General features: G+C 39.2%; 1 protein-coding gene across 1 annotated transcript in view; it reads right to left on the bottom strand.

Moving 5' to 3' along the window:
• Positions 1-15,238, bottom strand: part of LOC102048743 (complement C4) — a 46,520-nt gene that overhangs the window by 13,429 nt on the left and 17,853 nt on the right. Inside the window, exons 14-29 of the mRNA XM_005446497.3 lie at positions 14,403-14,552; positions 13,844-13,970; positions 13,401-13,472; positions 12,289-12,498; positions 11,267-11,378; positions 10,972-11,042; positions 9,896-10,035; positions 8,637-8,849; positions 7,268-7,319; positions 6,663-6,743; positions 5,435-5,638; positions 3,812-3,887; positions 3,236-3,392; positions 2,047-2,142; positions 1,560-1,728; positions 372-538 (exon numbers count right to left, since the gene is read on the bottom strand). Coding sequence (XP_005446554.1) covers positions 372-538; positions 1,560-1,728; positions 2,047-2,142; positions 3,236-3,392; positions 3,812-3,887; positions 5,435-5,638; positions 6,663-6,743; positions 7,268-7,319; positions 8,637-8,849; positions 9,896-10,035; positions 10,972-11,042; positions 11,267-11,378; positions 12,289-12,498; positions 13,401-13,472; positions 13,844-13,970; positions 14,403-14,552 — 2,097 coding nt within the window. The remainder of the gene's footprint in view (positions 1-371; positions 539-1,559; positions 1,729-2,046; positions 2,143-3,235; positions 3,393-3,811; positions 3,888-5,434; positions 5,639-6,662; positions 6,744-7,267; positions 7,320-8,636; positions 8,850-9,895; positions 10,036-10,971; positions 11,043-11,266; positions 11,379-12,288; positions 12,499-13,400; positions 13,473-13,843; positions 13,971-14,402; positions 14,553-15,238) is intronic.

The following is a 15,238-nucleotide window of genomic DNA, read 5'->3' as shown; positions in this document are numbered from 1 at the left end:
GGTCACCTGGAGCTATTCTTCAGTTTTATCTTTTTTTGCTGCTTTGTAGTTCTCCTGTATCTGCCTATTCCTAACTGTATGGACTATTCCATTAATTTCCCAGCTTCTTTTAGCATTAAAATCCTAAAACCACTGCAGCTCTGACCTTCGATTATAATAAGTTTTCATAAACACAAACAATCCTTGCTGGCTTATAACCATTTTATTTGGGCACATTTTTCATTAATGAGCCAAAATCTTTAGTGCTTCTTACATCGCAGAAGTTCAACATTAACTGTTCTGATGCTTTCAAATCTGAAGTAGTAAGCTTTTATGGGGTTTCCATTTTCTTCCCTCCCCCTGAAGCTCTACCCAGACTGTTGGTCAGGCACCTGTGTAGAGCAGTATCCTCCACCGTAGTTCCTTTTTTCTGTCAGCCATGTAGCAATTGGCCTTGCGTACTCTATGTCTTCCAGGAGCAAAGTTTGAAGCAATGCATAAGCAGTGGTTTCCACTGAGACTGCATTGTTGCCATTTCCCCAGGAGCGCTGCTGCTTTGCTGCAAGAATAACTCAGTCTTGAATCCCCTTGGTAAAGACATTTTCCAAAAAAGACTATTGTTCTACACAGTAGATATTTCATGTCATAGTGCTGAGGAACCACAAGACACAGATGTTGTCATGAGAGCAACAAATCAGTTGGGAAGCAGAGATAATGGAAAATGAAAACCACAATTTTCAATTTTGACTTATACAACCATCGTAGTCTAATGATCCCATTGCACAGCCATGTCCATCTGATGGAGTGGTATCATTGTGCCTGGTGGTCCCCAAGAGAGAAAAGTATTAATTATGCCTATAAGTTCAGCCATGATTAAGGAGAAGCATATTCTCTATGCTTAAACTATGGCTATTAACCTATAACTTATTTATCAAACAAATCGGGAGAAATTAATAATGTGGCAGTGCAGCCACACAACCAGCTGACTTAGCATTGACCATGGCCACACACTGGGTTGGGGGAAAGATGTGATTGATGTGGAGCTGGAACAAAGCACTTGGAACTGGCAGGGGGCTTTGAAAGCAGGTGGGCTGGAAAAGGCACCTTCCCTCTTGATCACAAAACCAGCCTGGACTACTCCCATATGTAGTTGTTCGTTCCTATTTACCCATCAAAAGTTTCTTTCTCAGCTAGCTTGGACTTTTTATTTTTAATGCACTTTAGGGATGTGGAAACTTTGGTAGGCAGCAAGGGAAGCAAAGAAGTTAAATGGCTATTTACCATAGTTTTGTTCCAATTCTAACAGCTGATAAGATCACGATCCAAACTCCACAAAGCTGTTACTTTATAGTGATAATAATTAATTAGATATTAATTAACCAAATTATATATTAAATTTTCAGCATTAAAATATTTACTTAATTTAAATAATTAAGTACATTGCACATATACAGATATGCTTCTATAAAATTAAATTGTCATAATTTACTTGAATTTGTTTTGTTCATATAAGAGTGCTCAAAGTGCTTCAATTAGGCAAAGTGCCTTCTAACTGAATTTGGAAAAATGGTTACCAGTACCTGCATCAAAAATAGAACAGCCTCTTAATTTTTCTTTTGCAAACCGGGCTTCTTCACTATCAGATTGCACAAGCGTCAGACTATAAGCAGTGATGGCTATAGAATAACAGTTGGTATTTCTTGAGAGTTGTTTTTTCATGTAAGCCACTGCTCCTCTAATCGCTTGTACCTGTGAAAACAGAATGGATCCATGTGAAAAGGTCAGTCAGTCCTATTAACTGTTACCACTGTAGTACTAGGAAATTAGAATACTTCACTGTAGTGAGTAGAGAGACATTTTTAAATAATTTTTGCTTAGTGATTAAAGCCATTGATGATAGACTGCATAGCCTGAAACACCTTGTCATACATTAGGCCGTGGCATCTTTTCCTATCCACCACAAATATAAACAGACTTTTACCTCCTCCTTTGCAGTACTTGCAGATAATAGGGTGGACATGCCATCATGTAATAGCCTTTAGACTTAAAGATAGACAGGCTTCCTACCACATCAGGTGACTTGTAGACCTGTAAAGTCTGTTGCAGTGCTATCGTTACAAAAGCTGTCAAAGCCAAATCCTCTTCTGCTAACCCAATGCCACCCTGAAAGATTAAACATGAAAAGGAAAAGTTAAATGTACATGTATATTCCTATGAATAAGTTTAGAAAATTACTTTTCATGAAGTCAAGGACCTTCATCTGACCACAGACTATGTAGTTTTACCCTTAATTTTGCTCACTAACTTGCGTCCACCTAAAGTATATCTTCTACAATGGCAGTTTGCATCATACTATGTTAAGAGATTAGGAAACCACTACATCCTTCAGCTGGTAATCAAATATTTAGTTCTATTAACTTATAGTTAAAAACCTACGGTTTCTCATTAGAATATTCATAGCTTCAATTTCCAAGTGCTAGTAGATTGGTTCTTTTGTTTCTCTGCTACTCCCTATAGTCTAAAGAGCCCTCTAGCACATAGAACTTTTCTCCTGTAAAGGTATTTATAAACCATTACTAGATAAGTTCTTATTCCTCATCTTGATAAACTAAACTACAAAGTGTACTCAGCTTTTTTCCCTGAAGGTCTGCATTTTCATTCCTATTCTTCTTTGTGATTTTTTTTTTTTTTTGGCTCATGCTCTACTTTAACAATAACCTTAGGATCATCAACAACCTCTGATAACAACTTTCTCCTTCACTCAGCCCCAAATGTTTATCATTAGGAGAAGCTAGGTTGTTTGCTTGTGAAGACTGAAGTCTCTGTACAAAGTTATCACGCACAGCTCCTGAAGCAAATGTGAAATAGAAGTATCTCAGAATGAACACAGGTCAGAAAACTTTTTTGGCCGGTTCTTGAGCTGCTTCTTAGGGTAAAAGCCTCACTAGTGATTTGATAAAGATCATTAATAAAATTAATACTTTTTTTTTTGTATAAGATCACTCAGAATTAATTCTCCAAGTGCTCTAGAGGCATAGGTCAGCTGCAAAGTTATCTAAGACTGGGTGAAAAGATGAAGGTGGTCAAGTGCTAACTATGCATCTCTGACCTTAACAGACCTTTTAACAAATTCATTTTACAACACAGATTTCTTTTCTTTACATACATTTCTTGGTACTCAACAACTCACGATATTCCTTCCAATCCCTAGGAGCCCTAAATGTGCAAAAGATTCTTCTAAATACAGATGACCTACCTGCATTTTCCTGTCAAATACTGGGTGATAGTCATGGAACGAATCATCTGCCTGCTGTTGATTAATCAAGTAGGAAATTGAATTGCGTATGTGACTGTCTTGGATACTAATGTATTCTCTGCTCCTTGTGAGTACCTTAACAACAAATGCAGTTAACCTGCACAAAAAAAAAAAAAAAAAAATCCAAACTTGTGCTGGCATATATTTATAGAAGAGTATATTGACAGGAAAAGAAACATACTAATTTTGTACATGGATTCATATTCAATACAGTGCACTGGAATTAGTGAGACATCATTCAACATCAGCATTAACATTTCTACTCTGTGGCAAATGCAAAACAATCAGTGGCCCGCTATAAATCTCCTTCATCAAGGACTAAACGTGCTCAGAGACTTACATGGCTGACATCCATGACAAAATCACATAGGCAACACCATACCCACCAGATTTTGAAAATCCATCTCCCCAAAAAAAACTCCTGATGCATCAAATGAACTAGAGGTATCTGAGAAACAAATAAACAAACAAACAAAAAACCTAAACAAAAATCAGAAGTGTGAAATATACACTTACCATACGCTACTAGGGGTTTTTTTAAATGCTCCATAGGAACCATCCACCTTCTGAAACTCAAGCAGTCTAGTATAACCTGTGTGAATGGGACAGCACATAACTGTTCAGAGAATACACATATTTCTTGGGCATTTTCATACATCACTTGTATTAACGTGTACATGTTTGGTATTGACTAGTGGAAGAGTAGATGGAGGCGTTGATGGGTACATTCAGGAGGAAGTGACTGGGTCAGCAGGCTTTTGGCACAGAAAAAGCACTAGGCTTAGAAGGCAATCTGTCTTGTTTGACTTAATTGAGCCATGACAATAACCTGAAAACTGCGGGTATCTAGTTACAAAGCATTTTCTGTATAATGAATCTTGGGAAAGGTATTTCCCATTGCTGACAACTTTTCAAACCATTGACTTTATGGTGCATGGAATCAAAAAATATACAAGACCGTATCTCTTCGGTCAGACATAGGCTTAGAAATCATGAGTTGTGGCCTCTGTACTTGACTGCTATTATCTTGACAAAGTCTATACCATAGCCACACAACTCATTTTCTATCCTGGTGAACTTCGATAAGAATTGATAAAAGCATAATACAGGCACTAAATGCTGCTGATAACACCAAATACTTGTCAGCAGGATCTCATGTCACTTGAGGCAATTTTAGACAAATAGGCAAAGACTTCCAATTCAGCAACTGGTAGCATGTTTTAAATATTTATACCCTTACTGTTCACTGAGGAAATGTGTGTCACGTTGTCTGACAATCGTGAAGACAGGTGCATTACATTGCTTTACGCCATGCACACACCACTACAGTCAGAAAGGTCAGCTGCGCCTGCTACAGCACTGGTAACTCTTGGGCTCTGTGTTAGTGCCTGTGAGCTGGACCACCTCCACTTCTGTGCTGCAGCACTGGCTTTGCTGGACATCTAACGCCAGGTTTGGGCCACATCTTGGAGTGGGCTTTTTAAGAAGCAGCCTCGCAGCTCTCCTCTCCCTAAGGGAACTCACTCCCTGGGTTGGTCCAAGGCTGTTGGAGTCATTCTAGCTCATGTAATGAATATAGGAATGTGGAGGAGAGAGTGTCAATATCATGATTACCATTGGGAGTTTCCTTAGTGATACACCTCTTGCCAACTACAGACATCTCCAGCAGAGATGTCTACATCCCAGCTGGCCATCCTAAGCACTGTCTAGGAACTATGAGGAGAAATAAGCATTTTTAGGACATTATTACTCTACTTTGCATATCTGCGTTAGGAGGAAATGAACAACTGGCCTTTGCTGCCCATTTACTCTGAAGAGCAACATTGATCAGCTCAGATTTTACTTTCTGCTTCTAAATCAGGCAAGAGAGAGGGTGAACTGGGAATGTCAGTCCCGTACAATGTCAGATGTAAGCAATTAGTCTCCTAAATCCTCCTCACCAGTTCTCTGTCTGTCTGCAGATTGTCAGAGGCATTTCTGCACGGCTGTGTCAAGACAATACTCGCTCCTTTGGCAAATAGCAACGATTAGTGTGCAGTGCAAAAGGATAACAAAGACCATGTGGATTGGTCTTTGGTTTTGGTTTGGTTTTGTTTTTTGGGTTTTTTCTTCTTTTTTTTCTTTCTTTTTCCTGCATACCTTTTTCAATCATGTTAATGGCTTCCTGCTTCCGTTCAGGATTAAAGTTCACCCACTGCTCACTGGCATCCAAGTACTCAATAGCGTAGACCGCAGGGGCCATTTTCACCATTGTTTGCTCTGCACAGCCTGTGGGCACTTGAATAAGTTTCTCAACTCCAGTGAGGCTAAGACAATTTTCAACAGACTCGTCCATAATATTCCCTGTTGTAAAAACACAAGCCACAGTATGTACCGTATTTAAAGCTGGTTAGTATAACGTGAAGAAAGGTGATAGTAACTATAGGTTGACATTCCAGCATGGCCTCATACTTCTGATTATTAAACACTGTTTTCAGCTTCTTAAGACTTTGTAAAGCTGGAGAAGAACAAGGATGAGGTGCCAAGCCCTGAGAAAGCTTCAGAAAGGAGGCTAGGGCAGTGAAGAAGAAAGAGTCCTGAGGCTCTGGAGGCAGGGAAGCAAGGACAGGGGGAAAGACCGGTGCTTCAGGTTTGGGCTGGTAAAGTCTTGTCAAACCAGACCTAATCCTCCCACAGAGGGCAAAAAGATCATGCCTTAATCGTGCCAAACATTTTGTGCAGGGGGGTTTGTTTTTTTTTCCTCTCTACAATTTTCTCATTTGATGAATTCAAGCAACCCCATACTTTAGAAGAGGGATTTCAAATGGAATGCTTTGTTTTAAGTATGCATTAGTTTACATTGTCTGTGAAAAAAATGTTTTTATCATTAATAACAGTACTTGCTAGATTTTTTAAAAATACATATACTTGAGTATATATATGTATACAACTATTTGATTAAATGAATATAAGATTGTATATATCTTCTCTTTAGAAAAACAGAACTTACATATCAGAGTCTGACATTCTTATTTATGAAGGCTAAAGCAGATTTCTACAGACTTACATGCAATGTGGAGTTATTAGAGAAGGTGAACTCTTCCTTCTCTGGCCTTCCCATAAAGTTAGCCTGGGCACAGTGAGGCAGGGTTGACCCTATAAAGCTATTATATCTAATAGAAGTGCGAAGTAGTAATTAGAAAGAGGAAAGATATTGAATCAGCCTTGGGGCTGTTTTGTTTTATAACCTGGGCATGTAGCACAGAGCATATGAGTCATAGCAGAAAAAAATAGAGTGAGTGGAGACTTGACATCCAGGAGTGAGCAGCACACAGGGGTGTATGTCTTGTCACCTATTCAGAAGTTATTGACGGAAAATTACACTTACCTTTCAGGCTAACAAACACGTGACTATCAGAACCTGGTATCATATCAGCTGGTCTGTTCAGGTCCAGTGTATGGGACTTCACTGCAAATAAATAGTAAATAGAGATCTACATCCAGACCCTTTAAACATAAAAAAAATCCAGTGTGATTTTAGAACATGCTTTTCATTAAACATCTCACATTTGATGGCAATTATGGCAGAAATGTAATCAGAAAGGTTAAATGGAAATTTATGAAAAGAAATATGCTTACTTTTCTTAAATTGATTTAATTTTCAATCATAAGCGATATTTTTTGACTTGAAATGAGGCTTTAAGACCCTTTAGCAAATGAAATACATGCCTACCTAATATTTAAAGAATGCTATCTTGAAACTCAGAAGTAATACAAAGCCATTCTAAACATTCAAAATTAAATTATTTTTCTTTCCAGAGTCTATTGCTATGTATTGGATGAAGAGATCTGTGACATGTTCTGGTCAACCAAGGCAACATTCATATATTAAGAAGTATTTCACATCACCCATCAGATATTTACATCAGGCTTTACACACACACCCTCCCTACCCCAAACCTCATCTGTATCTAGTTCTGTCGTGTAACTTACAGGCACTGTTAATAAAAATGGTCTCTTCTTCTCTTTGTAGAACACCTTCAGCCTGTACAATTGAGGAAAAAAAAGTCAAAAGTTTTGCAAGCGCTCTCACCTGAAATTAAGCTGCATGGAAGCTGCGATCTCCGCCCTTGCACTAGACCAGCAGGTGGCAGAAATAAGTTATTTTGGAGTGAGATTTCTCTCCAGGTAAAACTGAAGCTTCGAATCGATTTTCAGTCTCCCAGCTGAAATGCCAATGAACTCTACTGACTTTTTTTCGTTATTATTGACATATTTCCCTGGGTGAAATTCTTTTAGCCAAGACTACCCCAGAAAAATTAAACTTTAAATAGAGGAATTAAATAAAGTTTGTTCTCAGCTTTATAAGATGTCCAAGTCAATTTTACAGTGGGACTCTCTTTTATAAACCTCTCAACTATGAAATCCACCAATTTCTGAGTTCATCTTGTTGATAAAGCTTAAAATTATTTTTTTTTCTGATTTCCACACATCCCTCTTCCTACAGTTTCTATTTTAATAAGACTATTCTTACAGACCCTTTTAGTGTTTTGGTGTAGCATTGAGCTCTGAGACGAGACTGTGTCTATCTCCAGAAAAGTTATGGCCTGTAACAACAGCAGATTCCCAGCATCCCATGTTTTGTCTTTACCTACATGGCTATTCCCTGACATCAATGGTGCAAAGATTCATTTATATTTTGCACTTTTTCATTGGATTGAAAGTAGTCCTCAGTGGGTTACTCGGGTGCTGTAATGGGTCTGTGCCAATCAATGTTGACTCTTGAAAAGTAATCTTTTCTAAAAGGCTCCTCCTTTTCCTAATTTTGAAAGAGAACTAAGGTATTAAATAATCAATACAACATCTTCGCCTGCATGTGTTTTACCTATGCAATTGTTAAGACTGAAGATCCATTAACTAAAAAGAATAAAATGGGGTTTAGCTTTATGACCAGCAGAGAGTATTGCCTTCTCAAATATTGCTAGATGGACATCTTCCATTTTGGCTTCATAAGGAAAAAATAATTTTTATAAATATTGATGAAGCAGTTAACTTAGAAGTTAAAGGTTGTAAGATGGGCACTAACTGCATGAAGGAAGTGGTTGCTATGTCATGGTTAGAAGGATACTTTTTTGCCATAGGGAGCAATCCTTTCCATATACACTACACACAAGCCACTACAGGGTTAAATTTCTTCCCCATGCTATAGCTCAGTCCTTGCTGAGAAACAGGTTTCCGGAGATTGCTTTCAGCTTTGTTTCAATTATTTTACTCCTTCCACAAGAGCTCCACACACAGTGAAGGTATGTTTGAGGAGAAACACATATTCGTGAAGTGTCTGCCCGCAACTAGTTATACCTACCACAACATTGAGGATCTTCCTAATGCTGTCACCGTGCCCAGAAACTCTGTCAAAAACAGTAATAGTAATTGGAATTTCTCCCACAGTCAGAGGGACAACCGAGAAGTAGGCTGGTGTTGCAGAGTTTCCTTTAGCCACCAGCTTCTGCTGCACAGCCTTCTCTGTCGCCTCTGCAGTGCACAGCTCACTTACTGCGTCCATTGTCACTGTAACCTGCAGGGACAAAGCAATGCCTGTGATCAGGCTTAGTGCATCACTGCACAGGAAATACATTCCAGGTCCACCATGTCTGGATAAGAATGGGAAATGAGAAACAAGTATAACAGGAGATTAGCTTTTGCTTAAAAAGGAAAGAGCAGTGCAGGCAGTTTGCAAAGACAGAAAGTGGTTTTCACTTCACTCCCCTGAATTCTATTTTCCATTTATAAAATGGGAGAACTTTTTCACTAAGAAGTGATGAAATACTGGCACAGATTGTCCAAAGAGTTTGTGGAATCTCCTTCCTTAAAGATATTTAATATCTCACTGCACAAGGCCCTGAACAACCTGCTCTAACTGAGCAGCAGGTTGGACTAGAGACCTCTGGAGGTCCCTTCCAGCCTAAATTGTTCTATGACCCTACAGTCTGTTAACATTCACCTATGCTGACTAAGGCTGTGAAAGTAAATCAGCTAGTATCCCTTCTTTACACTGAATCTGCAGTATAGTTTTGGCCTATGCCTGAACCACAGGGAGATGTGGTTCATCTGGCTGAGAGATGGGAAGGGATAAAAAAAGAGCAACGTCAGTCTGAGGATAATGGAGGCCCCAAGTCCAGTGACAACTGTGGCCATATGCAGGGCTGGATAGGTATCACCTGCAGGCAAAAAGTGCCTTTGCTTTATGTGCACAATGAATTTTGTGGCTAACATTGGATTATGTGCTCGTAATTTGCCTCTGGATCTTGTGTACCATCTGCGGTCGCCCAGATTGGCAGGCAGCAAAAAAGTAGCTGGTTGCTTCAACGAAGGGGGAGAAGACATACCCAAAGACAAGGAATTTGACTGTGTAATATGGCAAATAAAATCTATTTTATGCAGTAAGTTTGATTAGCAGGTAGAACTTGATCCTGTTCTTGGGGACGCTTTCCAAATGGGAGCACAATGTCTGGGCTATAGGAGGGCACTGCAAGGTGGCTGGGTTGCTTACATTAAGTTATTCCATAGCTATACATCTAGCTAGATAGATGTGTATAGCACAGCAGTTGGTGGTAATACTACCTGAAAATCAGTGGACTGATAGTTGTAAATCACTGCTTTTATTTCCAGTTGTTCTTGTCGTCTGACTGAGTATGGTAATCTCAGGGACACAAAAAAGTCTTTGAAAACTGCAAAGGTGTGGGGTTCAGCTATGCAAAACCCTGGGATGAGAAAAAAAAGCAAAACAAAAAACACAAACAGAGTTGAGAATTACACACTTAACATCAGCTGATAAAAAGTTAAATGTCTAATCAAACTCATTGCTTGGGCTCCTCCAAGGTCAAGAGTGGGAGAGGGACACAGGCACATGCAGAAAACATTTCAACTCACCTGTACTAGAGATCTGTCTCAGGGGCAGATGCCTTGCCCTCTGGAGTCACTGCCATGGTTTTTGATAGGTAAAATTTGGCAGGAGTGTGTGTAGCTTTTGTGAGGGAAATGTGACCAAGCTTTCTTGCGAAGGCCATTTTTTAAACACAATGACCTTTCCTTGGTTTCTTTAACTGAACTCCATGGCCATCACTGCACTCCTGGATAAGCCTCCCTTTCTGAAGGGCGTGAGTTGTACCAGGCGGACCCTTCATCCCTCCTGCATGGTCCTGGTCAACCCCCAGGAGATCCCAGAGAGCAGCACCTGGGAACCTGGGGTCTCTGGTGTCCAGCCCTTGCTAATCCTCTGTTCTTCTCTCCTCTGACTTTCTAGAGACCACAGACCTTTGTGGTTCTCTGAGATGGCCAGAACTTGCTCCCAAAAATATCAAAATAAAAGCTACCTTTCTTGTGGCTTCCTGGCCATGTGGAAGCTAAAATGAGATGTTTTATAGATTGGAAAGAATAAGAGACAGGTTTGATTGTATAAATCCATCCTCCAGAGCCCACTTCATGTCGTTTTTGTAAATATGTATCTATCCCTTAAATTCTAGCTGGGCTTTAGTAAGACATAAAAGAGAAGAGTAAATGTAACGATCAGAACACTTTGTGTTCCTCAGTACAATTGTCTCACTATGTCAGCATAATATTGTATCTGTGTTTTAAAGAAATACGTATTTTTTATTTATCTGTACAACGAAACCCAATAAAATATCCAATACTTGTACCTTTATGGGGAGATATGCTTATGGCTTGAACTTCCCAGGTAGTTATAGAGTCAGGAACAAAGTTTTCCACACTAAGAAACAGAAAATAGAATGTATTAGGAAGGATGTATAAAACATAAACATTATAATTTGCTGAAGTTTGAGTATTGTAAGGGAAAAAGTATTCCCATTTGTGGAGACAAAGTACTTGCAAATATTCTGAAGTCCTCTGTATCAGATAACACATAAAGCTGGTACTTACATAGATTTTACTCTACAAATTCAGACATATTCAACTAATGAAGTAATGCACTACCTATGTTTTCCGGGCTTTTTCACTTCTTCAAAATTCCACCACCAGCTCTCGGGAAAATAACTGCGCAAGTTGACAGAGCTTTCATCAAACATTTCTTCATGGTCATCATAGTCTGTAAAAAAAGAGTGGGGTTTCTATTCTGAAGTTTTTGGCTACTGACTTTTGGCTACTTGCAGGGAATCAGTTTGTCAAAGTGAAAGCAGAATGAAAACTACTCTGAATGAAAAGACTTCATTTGGGTTTCATCTTGTGTATTAAAAATCAAAAATGCTGAAAAAAGAGGAGCGATGACTAAAGATTGTCATTGAACAACAGGATAATTCTTTCCAAGTTAAATAACTATACACTACCAAACAAGAAAACATTCCCCTTTAGTAATGCATAGCAAAGATGTTACCACTGTCTTATATCTGTGACAGACAAGAGCATGAAAGGGGAACTCTAAGAAAAACGGTAGCAGAAATTACACGCAGAACAGGGTCATTTATATATTATTTTTTTTTGTAACACGAGCTCTTGTGTGATCAGATAAACTTTGGGGAGAAGAAAGGAAGAAAGACAAAATTGCCCCTGGCTGAAGTGGCCTCTTCTCACGAGGTTGTGTTTTGGAGGTACTTGGGCGTAACAACAGTAGTACCACTACTAAAATAGTCATGAATCTGGGAATCACTCAGAGCCCTGAATGCAGGCAACCACCCACTTCTCTGCCCCACTGTCTGCAGCCTCCTGGGTTGTGGGCAGGGACCAACAGCTCCTCCATAAGGCTGTTCTGGGCTCAACAGTGGCTAAAGCAATTCCTGCCTTTTCTCACCCCAAGAAGTCACCTCATCCCACTCCCACCTTCACAGTGTACAGTTCTGAAGATGCAATGGCACGTGGGTGCTGCACTACACCGGGGCTCACTGAAATGTTGATGTGAAAACTTCCTCCCCAGACCCACAGCATTAAATGCCCCTTGGCCCTCCCTTGCCACTATATGAAGGGTATTTTTCTGTGGACAGTTGCATGCCACTGTTCTTTACGTCGTGCCAAGCCCACTCGGATCATCTGCTTCGCCTGCTTCGCCTGCTTTCTGAGGGCTGTGGCTTTTTCACAGCAGTCCTGGAAGGCACGTCTGCATTCAGGGGAGCCAGCCACCTTTGTTAGCCTCTTTGCACAAGAAAACTTCATGGGATTTAATTTCATTCCATCTTCACAGCATATTTGTATATCAGTGTTTTGATATTTGCTGGCTGCAATAAAATTAAAGCCCAGAATTAGTTCTGTGGAGTTAGCAATAAGTGTAAAGGCGTTCGTTGTGCTCGTTCCTGTCATTCTTTGCAGTTAACATCAGTTGCTATTGCAACAGTCTGCCTCCAGCTGGGGACTTGTTTTCTGTCCTAGAAACAGTCCGCAAACACAGGAGGAAAGTATGGCCCTATAGCATCCTAGATATTCTATTCTAAGCTTTCTCTTCAAATTTAAACTGTGAATTAAAACCACCTCCTTGGCAGACTGGAATTAGATATCTTGATAGAAGTAGCCATGTCAGTGTTCTCATTCTTGAATAAAGAGACCGATTTCAAAAGTAAGGACAATGCCAGCTTCAAGCTTTTGTCTTCTGGCAAGGAAATATAAATTTCTGTAATTTTTATTTTTTTTTTTTTAAAGTTTAGACCAAATATTTTACTAGCTTTTTTCTTAATGGAAGCACATGGTACCAAAGCCAGCGCAACTTCAGAGCAGAATGTCAAGGAAAAAATAAATACGATCTATAAAATATTTTCTGGCCATACAAATAATTAGAAAAAGAAAAGAAAAACTTTAAAGCCATGACTGATTCCATGATATGTTACCTAGTAGAAGTATCTCACAATTTGGATTATAAACCAGTGAATTATTTTCCATTTGCAGCTGGGCCACACACGGTTTTGTTTTGATAAATTGTTTTGGAGTTGTTTTGATAAATGATGTATCAGGTCACATGGCATAGCATACACACTTGTGCTGGGTTATGGCACTTCATGCAAGAACTGGGCCTGTAAATATCTTGGTATCCTTTACTATCCCATCACTTCGTGACTCCTAGATCCCAGCCAGATCCCTTTACCTCCCCTTGCTAAGCCTTTCAGGCCACCCACATGAGCAGACATACCAATTCCTGACATTCTCTTGTGAAAATCAAAAGATCTCTTCTGCCTTCTGGTAACCTGAGGGCATTTATAGCCTGGGAAAGCAGAAAAGAAGAGCTTGGTCATGATACTATGACAGTAACAGCCTGGTGACTTGGGTCACTTGTGGAAGATTGACCTGAGGACCCATCTCGTTCACAGAAGACCCATGGTTCGATGAGTTACCTTACAGCCCTAACCAGCTGCTGCCTGCCCCAGCTGAGCTGGACACCCAAGGACCAGCAATCAGAATCTGGGCTACCTGAGCTGCAGGCATTCAGTGGAAGAGCAGAAGAAGAAAAACCACACAGGTAAGGGAGATTTTACAACATCATGATAAAATGTTTCTGACTTTTAAGCAGTCAGCCTCCCCAGACCTATAGTGGTCTTGTACAAACATCTAAAGTAAAGGGCAGATTGCACTTACCTTCCCGAACATTGGATTTAATTGTATCTGATAAAAAGGCCAGACCAACGTCAGTAAAAACTTGAACACTATCTGCACCACCACCTGGAGAACATCCAAGATCATACGAATTCATAGCATTAAATACCTGCCAAATAAAATAGCATAGGTGGACTGTATACACTTCCAAAATGTTGGGGTTTTTTTAATATATATTTAAAAAATTATTGTAGCCTTTGACCTGCAGAAGCAAAACAAACTGGTGGTCTGGTGGTACAAGCTGCATTTAGAAACTGGGATTAAAACTGAGACATATTTTAGTTGGGGAGTGCTTTCAAGTAAAGCTTTTTTAATTTACTAATTTCTGCTTACTAAAGTCTGCTGTAGCATGGATATCCCATCTTAAATATATTGTTCATCTTAAATAGATCCTAAATGGCAAAAGCAAAAACATTTCTGAGTTTAGTAAAGTTGTGATTAAGCAATTAATAGGCATTAACTACATTTTGATCACCCCATTAGTAACTGAAAATTTTGCTTGACTAGTAGATATGCTATTTTCCTCTTACAGATATCTTACCTTTTTGGCTGTAAGCTTATTTTTCTTGTTCAAAATAAAAACTGCTTTATCAACCACAGCTAAGGCAACTGTTCCCGCGTGGTCCGTTTCAATCACTAAGTTGACAACATCTGTTGGTTCATATGTCTCTTGTCTTGTTCTCACTTTAATCTAAACAGAAAAGATTGGAACAAAAAGATAAAATAATGATATAATAATAATAATGATAATAATAATGATAATAATAATGATAATAATAATGATAATAATAATGATAATAATAATGATAATAATAAAATAAAAATAAAAATAAAAATAAAAATAAAAAGTGAAGACTCTTTGGGCCAGGGCACTGTCAAATGTGACAGCTGTGACTGTCAGTAGTCAGAAGCTGGGGGGTGTTCCTGTTTTGTGGTGTTTCTGCCTGGGATCCTGTGTTTTGGAAGATGTAGATGCAGGTATCTCCCACTGGAGGATGACAAGGGGGGAGGGTTAAAAGATGTGTCTGTGCAGGGTATCGGACACTGCCTTTCAATGACACTTAGACACCAATGGGAATTGAAAGTATGTATAAGGGGTTTGCTGAACTAGGTCCTTCAGTGTAATTTTTTTTATTTTCTAGTGGAAACAAAACGGCCATGCAATAGGGCAAAGGACTTATTAACCTTTGTACAAAATTAAATTGCCTAAGTCTGTGATAGTAGTACCTCCTTTCTATCTCACACTTGAATTTTTCAATATGACTGGGTTCAGATCTGGCTCATGTCTGATGCAGACACTTCTGTAATTTAGGAGGAAATAGCCATGGTGATTATGAAATTAATAGGGGATTATTAATAGAAATGCTAACTTGAACA

The sequence above is a fragment of the Falco cherrug genome, chromosome 2 (genome assembly GCF_023634085.1).
Source record: "Falco cherrug isolate bFalChe1 chromosome 2, bFalChe1.pri, whole genome shotgun sequence".
Lineage (NCBI taxonomy): Eukaryota > Metazoa > Chordata > Aves > Falconiformes > Falconidae > Falco > Falco cherrug.
Note: the sequence above shows the minus strand (reverse complement) of the source record. Positions and strands in the feature narration are given on the sequence as shown.